Source organism: Metopolophium dirhodum, chromosome 1 (genome assembly GCF_019925205.1).
Source record: "Metopolophium dirhodum isolate CAU chromosome 1, ASM1992520v1, whole genome shotgun sequence".
NCBI classification, from domain to species: Eukaryota; Metazoa; Arthropoda; class Insecta; order Hemiptera; family Aphididae; genus Metopolophium; species Metopolophium dirhodum.
The window spans coordinates 112,738,847-112,750,116 of NC_083560.1; the positions used below are offsets into that span (position 1 = coordinate 112,738,847).

General features: G+C 29.1%; 2 protein-coding genes across 2 annotated transcripts; one reads left to right on the plus strand and one right to left on the minus strand.

Annotated features, from left to right (window-relative positions):
• Positions 1 to 3,045: 3,045 nt before the first annotated feature.
• LOC132951091 (protein FAM200C-like) lies at positions 3,046 to 3,876 on the minus strand. The gene has a single exon (XM_061022806.1). It carries the CDS (start codon positions 3,874 to 3,876, stop codon positions 3,046 to 3,048), a length of 831 nt encoding a protein of 276 aa, XP_060878789.1.
• Positions 3,877 to 4,182: 306 nt separating this feature from the next.
• LOC132937450 (putative nuclease HARBI1) lies at positions 4,183 to 5,654 on the plus strand. Its single transcript, XM_061004278.1, has 3 exons — positions 4,183 to 4,491; positions 4,572 to 4,858; positions 5,089 to 5,654. Exons 1-3 carry the CDS (start codon positions 4,265 to 4,267, stop codon positions 5,652 to 5,654), a joined length of 1,080 nt encoding a protein of 359 aa, XP_060860261.1. The 5' UTR covers positions 4,183 to 4,264.
• The last annotated feature ends 5,616 nt before the right edge of the window (positions 5,655 to 11,270 follow it).

Here is an 11,270-nt window from a genome sequence, read left to right on the forward strand (position 1 = left end):
AAGCTATTTCACCTCTTTTAAGTTGTTTGATATTATTTTTGAAATAGTCTGAAATTGATGTTATTGATAATAAATGATTTCCAGCCATTGCTTTTTACTAACAGAATTTAAAATAATAGTAAAAATTTCTTTTTTCAATTTTCAATTTAAATTACACAAAAGTACAAACGATTTATAAAGATATGCACTATACAGCATATTAGAACTATAGACTACAATATTTGTTTGGATCCAAATAATAATTTTGATAAGAATTGATAACAATTGTGATGTCACACTAATCGAGCGTATTGGCTTTTCAACTGTTATTTGACTTGTTTACTCATAGGTTGCAGCACTTGTACGAACAAAATGTGTTATTTTTTGATTTAATTTTGTATTTCCGATATCATTTTTTCATATCACTGCCGTGACTTCTAATTTATATTTTGATAATTAATTATTAATTTTTACTTGTTTTTATCAATGTTCATATTTATATTGACTACAATACGTTCGTAATATTTTATTGAGTTCAACATTTTATTGAGTGCTACACAGTGGTGTATTGGTAAATATATTTATGGGTATACGCACCAATAAAATATGTATGTAACCTAAACGATTAAATTATATCATCGTATATATTATATAACGTTATTGCAGTTCAATTAGTACATAGTTTTTAACATTATTTTATTAATTTTTGTATAATGTAACAATAGAAAATAAAACAAAATCAACTCAAATGTCAAAAAAATTAAAATTATAATAACATTATTATTATAGGTACAATCTATAGAATTTTCCACAAAATTTTTTTGAATTCAATATTGGGTTTACTAAATTGAACTTCAAGTCTTAAAATACATTAAACACAACGCATATTGTTATATAACTTATATTCAATACGTACTTCAATTGATAAATAATTCATTAATACATTAATTCATTAATACGAATAACGTTTTTTTCCTATATGAAATATTAAATAATATTTAAATCTTAATTGGTTTTCTGGTTATTTTGGAAGCGTATACCCGTAAAATAAGATTTTACATTGGGTATACGCCGAAAATCGAAAATCTTCTGATGGGTATACGGCGTATACCCGCGTACCCGTACCAATACACCACTGGTGCTACATTACAATATTGTTGGTAAAATGTAGGAGTGCATTATTATTTTATTACTTTATTATTTTTTCATAAATGCTCGTATATTATTTTCATTATTTTTTTTTTGCATTATTTATTTTTTTATATATTTTCTTTATTATTTTAGTTATTTTATTTTGTAGTCAAGATGAGTCGACAAACAAAACGACCAAATGTCACTGAAGGATCATCATGGAAATTCTTGAATCAGATGATTCTTCTGGTTCTGATTTTGAAGATTCTGATGATTTTGAGCCTTTTGATGAAAGTTCATCGGATGATGACAATGAATCAGATGATGAGGGTAATAATATTGTTATTCCTAATACCTTCCGATCCTCATCATGTTATTTCGTCTCAACCACGTCGTTCATTTACTCCGCGGTTTATTATACCTGATGACCGTAAACCTGAAGTATTGGTTGATTTAGAACCTGGTTGTTCAGAATTGAAATGTTTTCAAAAAATTTTTCCACGCAGTTTGTGCTTATTTATAAGTCAATTCACGAATGAACGTTTACAGATACTAAGGGACAAAAAGAAGAAAACTTAAGATGAAATTCGAGATTCAGACTCTAATAAAATAATGCTCACACTTGGTTTCCTATTTGTTTTGGTCTCGAAATCCATCTATAGGGAACCAAGTCATAAAAATGAGAATGGCGCGTAATAGGTTTCAGTTCTTGATGTCTAAACTGTATTTCAATCACCCAGAGCCACTTACAAATGCTCCTAAAACGTACTACATTATCGAAATGGTAAATTGTTTAAAGCATACATTTTTGAATGCTCAAGGAGAGAGCCCGTTTCAAAGTTTGGACGAATCTATGACGACATTTAAAGGTAGATCCAGTTTGAAACAGTATATGCCGCTCAAACCTATAAAACGAGGAATAAAGATTTGGGAGCGCTGTGACTATCACTGGATATGCCTACGATTTCAACATCTATATTGGAAAAAACTAGTCAAATGACACTGACAATTGAACACTGAGAAACGAGTAGTTATGAAATTAACCGATACGGTTATTGAACCTAATGTAGTAGTTGCTATTGACAGATTTTTTACAAGTGTGCGGCTTCTCACAATTATAGATTATCCTGCTCTTGGTACATGTATTATGAATCGGAAAAACGTACCTAAGTTTGAAGGCAAATTAAAAAGAGGTGAACATCAATTTCGCAGTTGATCAGATGGATTGATAGCGGCAAGATAGTAAAGATTTTGTAGTAATTAGCAACGTTTGTACATACGCCGATGGTTGGAGAAATTACTCGTAAGCTAAAGTATGGGACGAAATTGAAAGAGTCTTGCCCAAATTCAATTATGGGTGGAGTAGATCTATCAGACCAGAAAGTGATTGTGTACGATTGCAGCCGTAAGTCAACGAAGTGGTAGATAAAGGTATTCTACAAATTATTGATGTCAGCCGTCGTAAAAACACCAGTGTTTCCCGACCTTTTTTTACTCAACGCCCCTTTTAGATTTTAAAAATCTCACATCGCCCCCCCCCCCCACCCATCAACACCATCAATTTTTTATAATGATAAACGTTTTATTTTTTTAATAAGCTATTTAATTTAAGACAAAATATCATTTAACATTTTAACGCTACAATTTAGTTAATTTTAAATTTAAATACCTACTAATAATATGAATCATATAATTTGATTTCGAATTTGCTAATATAAAATTATAACACAAAAAATACTTATGTGACTAATGGCTGCCCTGAGGTTGATGGTTTCCTGCTAACGAAATGATATCTGGCTCAATAGATGTCAGCATTAGTCTTAAATCTCCTCTTTCACATATTTCTAATTGGTTTCTTGATTTGGTCAAAAGTAGTTGAACCGCACTAAAGCCTTTTTCGACTAGGTATGTCAACGGAAAAGCCATAATTAGTAATTATTCCACTTCTTTCCAAAGTTGAGGGTACACAGTTTTTTGTTTGAGCCAAAACAACTCGTATCCATTATGTTTAAAATCGATTTTAGCTTCTTCATTGTGCATCACTTCGAGTAGTTCTTCTTGAAATAATGGTTGGACATTTTGTATATCTGCTAAAAATGGATTCAATACCCATTTTGGTATAATCAGTTCGTTGATAACCTTAAATCTAGTACTCATAATATTTTTAAGGAATTCAAGGTGTGCACAGTATATTTCTAAGTCAGAATCTAAAATTTGTTTTGATCTTGATAAGTTAGAAAAATTATTAAATTCACGACGACTAATCTTTTTTTTAAAAAGACTTAATTTTGAAATAAATGCACTAATAATGGACTTAGATTTGATACAATTAATTTTATCACCTTGCAAATTTTTATTGACCTCATTAAGTTTTTCAAAAATATCTGCTAGGATATTCGTCTCTCTTGTATGTAATTCATCGTAAAGTTGTTTATCAAATGGCTGCAGAAATTCTAGTATAGTTTGAAATAAATTATAAAAGCGTATCAAACAATTTCCTTTTGATAGCCACCTAACTTCGGTGTGTAGAACAAGGCATTCAAAGTCTTCATCATTTTCGTGGCATAATTCTCGAAACAAACGGTTATTCAATGATTTAGCTTTGATTTTATTAACAGCATTTATGACAAACCACATGGTATCAAAAAATTCATTACTTAAATTGTTAGCTACTAAATGTTGACGATGAATGACACAATGAACTGTTAAAATCCCAGGGACTGCATTTTTTAAATGAGCAATAAAACCACGTTGACTTCCAATCATTGCAGGCGGTCCATCAGTCGCACAAGCTATACAATTTGTAATAGAAATACCCTTTTCTATGAAAAAAATATTTACTACATTAAGGCCCGGTTTTTCAATCTGATTTATTCGTCGAATAACTCAAGTTATTTGCCGAATAACAAAAATATGTATTTTTCCGGTTTTTCAATATTTAAATAAGTCTTATTTGGAGAATAAATCACAAAAAATTTATTTGGTACTTTTTCTACCGAATAAGAACTTATTTGACTAATAACTACCAAAAATTGATATCTAATATCAAGAAATATTCTTTTATATTATATTTGAGTATTCAATAATATTATTTAAATTCGTTGTGTCTTTTCTTTTGTCCCGTGTTCGTTAAAATTCTTGATACCTAATTACAATGATGGAATTATTGGTATTGCCGGTATTAGACATTATCGAAGATGACGATGTTGAAATTGTTGAGTTTTTAAATTATCAACGACGTACGTACACAATTCGTGTACGAATTAACCATATGGAGTTTTGGGATGATCAAGACTTTAAAGTTAGATTTAGAATCTCCAAAGAAGTAGTTATTGAAGTTTTAGGATATATAAATGAGCAAATATCTTCACAATCATATAGGTGATTATCTATACAATAATAAAATAATTGGTATATCAAATGTAGTATTCTGTAATTTGTAAATGTTAAAATTATTGTAGAAATCATGCCGTAACATCCATAAACAAACTGCTTTTAACTCTACGATTTTATGCTACTGGAAATTTTCTAATAACTGCTGGAGATTTTTTGGGAGTAAGCAAAACTACATCATCATTAATTGTTCGTGATGTCAGTGTTGCATTAGCAAGACTGCTGCCACGGTTCATAAAAATGCCAGACACAGAATTAGAAATAAATACATTACAGAACCGTTTTTATGATATCGCTAAATTTCCTAGAGTTATTGGTGCTATTGATTGCACTCATGTAAAAATACAAAATCCAGGTAATAAAATATTAGTATATTATAAGGGCAATCTTTTATAATATGTTTTGGGAGTGTTGTAAATTAATTGATATTTTTCCCTTATTACCTAATAAGTAATAAGTAATTTCAAATAATGTGGAACTGAATGTATATAGGTATTTAAAAATAAGTATATAAATAAATAAATATAAAAAATAAAATATAAAATATATAAATAATAAATAAATAAAAATGAAATGTTTATATAGGTGGAGATAATGCTGAATACTTCAGAAATAGAAAAGGATATTTTTCATTAAATGTCCAAACTATTGCTTGTCCTAACTTAAAAATTATGGATATTGTAGCTCGTTGGCCCGGGTCTTGCCACGATCAAACAATATTTAAAAAATCAAAGGTATATACCCAATTAATCAGTGGCAAATGGGGAAATGGTTTGATTGTAGCAGACAGTGGTTATGCTAATTCTCGTCACATTGTCACACCTTTCATTAATCCTCAAAATCGCATTGAACAGCTGTACAACGAATCAATTATAAGAACTAGAAATCCTGTAGAAAGGTCATATGGAGTTCTAAAACGCAGATTTCCAGTATTATCTTTAGGATTACGGTTAAAATTAGAAACAACTCAGGCAGTTATTGTTGCTTGCTGTGTTTTACACAACATTGCTTGTGATAACAATGATCTATATCCACCAGAATTGTTAGATTTATTTTTACCAGAAAATGAAAATATAAATATAATAGAAGAAGTGATCGAAGAAGGAAATGCAAGACAACAATTAGTGGTTGATTACTTTGCACATTTGTAGTTACTGTTAAAAATGTAACTCGCTGTGTAAAATTGTATTCAGTTGAAACCAAATTAACAATGTATACTTTATGTATAATTAATAGTTCTTAACAATATTTTTATCTTTAATATATGTGTTATAATTTTTAAATTTAAAACAAAATTAAAATAAACATATATAATAAAACAAAATAATAAATGAAGAACATATATTTATAACAAATTATAACTAATAGGTACTTAGTATTAGTAGTAACTTTTATGTTTTAAAATAAATTTATCACTTTTACCTGGTAATCTCATCAGGATTTTAAACAATATTTACATTTAAATTTAAATAAACAACAATAAACTATTTCTATTATTTCCTGTTATTATCCAACTTTTGCTTTTTTAATGATACGTCCAATTACAATAATTTTAATTCAAGAGCATGTTTGTTTTTTAGAAATTCGAATTCTGTTGTCAACATTGATTTTTGCATTTCAATTAATTCCATTTTTTTTTCTGCCAACAATGTAAACTTTTCACTCACTGAAGCTTGTGAATGGTTTTTTCTTTTTAAATTACCAGCTGAAAGTTTATATTATTCATTACAACAATATAGGTTAATAATGGTATATTAAAAACTAATTTTTTTTTTCATTTTAAAGCTTTAGTATTTACTCGTATTAAGTTTTTGATGCTTTCCAGTTGATTTTAATAATTTTGTAGAATCAATTGGTGCCCAATTCTTTTCAACAGTTGGTTCTTTTTCCATACCTCAAATCAGATGAGATTTTAATAATTAACATTTAATATAGTTAACTTTATAAGAAATGAAAATACCTTTATCTGATTGGCCAACTATAATAGTTGAAAGATCTTCATTATTGTTATCAAAAACAAAATCATATTGAGCAAACATATCAACGGCAGATTCATCTATTATTTCATTTTCAACTTCATGTTCTTCATCAATATTACTTATGTTAACTACTTAAAAGTCAATTTAATAATTATTAAATTATATAATACATATTATAAAAATATTTTGGCAATAAAAAGTGACTGACCAGCATCACTATCGAATTTTGAAGACAACCCTTCAACCGACAATTGTATTATGTTGTATAATTGTTTTTCTAATTCACTTGAGCAAGTATAATCATTTTCATGAGGGCCACCTCCAGTCTTAAATAAATTACTTTTACTTCCTCTCAATAATCTTTTCAATCCTCCATATTTTAATCTCAAGCTTGTAGCATCTCTGGGCTGTTATTTATAAAAAAAATGTATATCTAATTCATATTTATTGAAGATTATTAAATTTTTATTTAGAACTTACACAGCCTGATGTGGTTGAATTGTATGCTTCACTAATTTTTAACCAGCACTGGTTTTTGTCCTTCCAGGACACAGAGTTGGACACTTTATTTTCCAGTACAGATTTATTTTCAATTGCATATTTTAATAACAGTTCTTTTTCCTCAAAGGTAAAGTTAGTTGCCCTATTCCTTTTATTTGACGACATAATGATGATTGATGAATAACAGAATAATACAGAAATTTAGAATAGCAATATAACAGTTTATTGTTTATAATAAAAATATACAGATTTTTCTTTGATAAATGATAATATTATCACTGTTGAGATATTTCAACCAATTACAATGGATCAGAACTCTTTAACTTGTTCCACAATGCACAACTCTTAATACATATTATCATTATCATCTACTGATTAGTTTTATTCTCCGAATAACTATTCGGATAGTAAATTTAAATTGAAAAACAGTTGTCATAATTTTTTGTTTTATTTGGAAGTTTATTTGCTGAATAGGTTTATTCAACGAATATTTATTTAACGAATAGTTGGGTGATTGAAAAACCGGGCCTAAATATGGTTAATCCTTTAGTATCCGTGATTAATGATTTTGCAAATAGTATAGGGTGACCAGATTAAATTAAAAGAAATCCGGGACGATACATTTTAACTTTACCTAATCGTTATATATTACTTAATATATTTATCTTTTTTAACATTTTTTACTAGTGGGTTTCATTATGAAATATTAAACATACAAGTAACGTTTTTTAAGCTTTATCTTCAGCTGTCATCGTGTATTTTTGCGTGCTGTGGACGTTCTTCAGAAACTGATTTTTTATAATTTCGTTATGAAATTCCATGCAACTTAAACCATATGTTTTGGTAATCAAACAACTTTCTACAGTTGCTACATCCATTTGATTACGGAAGTCGGTCCAAGTGGAAGTCATCAATGAAAACACTCGTTCTATTGATGCATTTGAGCCTGGCAAACAAAATGCAAATTCAACAACTGCTGCAAAATTTGAAATACCCACATCTTTTTCTTTAAATAATTTAAATATTTGTAACCATTTTTGTTCTAACGAAGTAGAATTTTTTGTCCATTCATCGAATTTTTCTTGAAAAATATTTAAAAATAACATAAATTCATCAAAGTAATTATCTTCGTTAACTACAACGAATTCTGAAATAGAATTTAATGTGTTCTTCGCACGCTGCCATGTTACGGTATGTCTTTTTGTTAAATTTAACCAATCTAATTCAGTTAATAATGTCTGATTAGGCATTGTCCACTTTTGTATGTATTTTATACACAAATCAAAAAATATTTGACTTCCTGTATCATACTCTTTTTTTATTGAGCATCCTTCTTCTTCGAGTACTTTTATTATATTTTCAATTGCACTGTTAATAAAATGTTCGTTCTTCCTGTTTTCTAAACTATTTATTAAACCACTTAGTATATCTATCAACTCGAAAGCAGAAATGTGTTCTTCAAGTTTTTGTGTATAATTATTAAATAGTGTGAGCATACTTTGTATGAACTTCGTATACAACAGAGACTTATGATTTTTTTAAAAATCAACTAATATTTTAGGACTTGAGTCTTGCGAAAGAAAGTATGACTTTAAACCACTGTACATTAAAATAATTCGTTCAACAGCAGGTGATAGTGATAGCCATCTTGTTTTAGTATGTGCTAAAATATCCCGATACTGAACATCTGCAAATTCCCAAAATTCTTTTAATTTTTCCACGCGAACAGTGTAAATATGAAAATAACCAAAAAGTTTAACTGTAACAGCTTCAACGTCTATAGGTAAACTATCCGAGGCGCATTGTATAGTGTTATGTAATGTATGAGCACAGCAGCCTAATTCAAGTTTTGTGTGAACATTGTTTTTCCCTTTCCTAGCAACTCCGCCAAATTTATATTTGTATTATCCGCTGACAAAGCTACAAATTTTTCTTTTAGTCCAAATTTTGTAAGAACGTCTATAATTTGTTTAGTAATCAAATCGGATGTTGCACCAGGTAAATTTGAGAATTCGAGTATTTTATTTTTTATACCAACGTTAGGCAAAAAATAACGGACAAGAATTGGTACTAATTTTATTGATTTATGATTTGAACCATCGACTAAAACCGAAATAAATTTGGCAGAACGCAATTATTTAACGATATAATCAACAATATACGGTCTAATAACGTTTACAATTATTTCTCTTGTTTTTGTTTTAGCACATGTAAATTTTTTGTCATTTAATAATTGACGAACCAAATCTGAAGTACATGTCATTGATCGAAAACTTTGATTATGAATTACCATATGATATGCGAAAGTAGCTTCACGGGCTGCTAACGCAAAATCATTTTTATCAGGAATTAGTTTAGAAAATAAGTTTGAAACTTTACCAGACTGCAATCAATTATAGCATTTTGACTAATAGGACTTGTATATTTTATAGTACCAGAACTTTCAATGTGTATTTTGAGCGAAGCATCACCGCGAGCTCTAAAGCGTAACAAATTACGAAAATTTCCGTCGTTAACATCATTATTATCAACGGTTAATTTTCCGAAATCACGGTGACCTCGTAGAGGTATATTTTGTTGACCGCATAAAATAATTGTTTCAATAACAGGTGAAATGTTTTTTTCTATTTCAAAAATTTGCCATGCCCGAGTAGTGTCTAATTGATTTTCAATAGATAGATGTACGTTTTTTTTTATATCTATGAAATGATCTGCATCAAAGACGGATTGTTTGTGATATTGAAGTGTTACATAATTTTTAAACGTTTCCATTGCATGTTTCCAATTTTGAAAAGGTTTTCTAACCAAAGCGCCTAGTGTTTGAGAATTTATGCCAGCTCCCGATTTAGCAAACGCTACACAAAACGTACAAAATGCACCATCTAATTTTGCGGAGTACGCTAACCACGGAAAGGTATGTAACCATCTATATTGAAATTTTAAATTTTTGGATCGCTTATCTTTACCACTAAATATCACAGTATTAGGGAATTCAAAAGTAGGTTCGGGCTTCCAAATTGTTTTAAGAACTTCTTCTTTCTCTACATCTGTTAACGAGTGGTTAAAATAAAATCCAATACCGAAATCGTTAAAATTATGTTCATTTTCTGTTTCAGTATTGTCAGATTTTTTTTACATTTTGGTACGTTTGACATTATTATCTATATTTGGTGAAATTGGTCGTTTATTTGGAGAAGGTACGGAAACTGATTTGTGATGATCAAATTGTAGAACATTTGTATCATTAGATTTTTTAAAAAATTGGCTTAACGAAGTTTGCTGAGACATAATAAAAGCAATATATTGTGTACTTACTCAATATTGATAAACACTTGTTCACTGGTTCACTCGTTACTCGTATAGTCGTTGAAGGCAAAATGAGACTAATAGAAAATGTGTGATATCTTATAAAAGATAAATGCCACTAATATATATTTTATTATACCTATCCATATATGGCTATTAGCTACAAAACTATTGCTAATTGCTATACACACAAATCCATCAATAACCAGTTTTTCTGTGTGATAAAGTTTATATTTCAAAGATACGGGTACCTACTTATTAATTTTATCGGCTTAACGCACTTCGTATTAAGTCGTAACTTAGAATAACATTACTATAAATGTATAATTTCCATACGTCTTATTACCTAAAACCATGCTGCAGGAACATGTATCTGTGTAAGCTGTTGTAACTAATTTTAAACTATATTTTATTCATGGGAAAAAACTATATGCCTATATCCGCGCGATCGCGCGTGCTTACATAAATCGAATTCTGCAAATATGTAAGAATTTTAGTTTTTTTTTTTTATGAGAGGTTCTAGGGGGGTCCAGTACCCCTGGACCCCCCCCCCCCCCCCCACCGTAAATACGCCACTGTCAGGAACAAAAACAAATTGATCACTTTTAAATAAACATACATCGTTATTTTGCATATTCTTCAATTGGGATATAGCTTCATTTAGAAAAGTAGGGTAAATTGAGTATTGTTTTCTCTTCTTGTCATACATTGTCTTCCACACTGATGTAATATCATTGCGCATAATATTTAGTAAGTCACTATTTAGTAACTTAGTTCTAATAATTTTTAAAGGTCTGATAGATGTATTATCTTCAGCTTTTCGCTTAGAATTTTCTCTTAAATCAATTTTTTGATTATTATTACTTACATGATTCACGTGTTCACCGTTTGACGAATGAAAATTTTTATCCATTTTCGATAATAAACTGGCATTACAGCTGTTATTGGAACATTTCCATTTCATTGATCCATTTTCGCGTT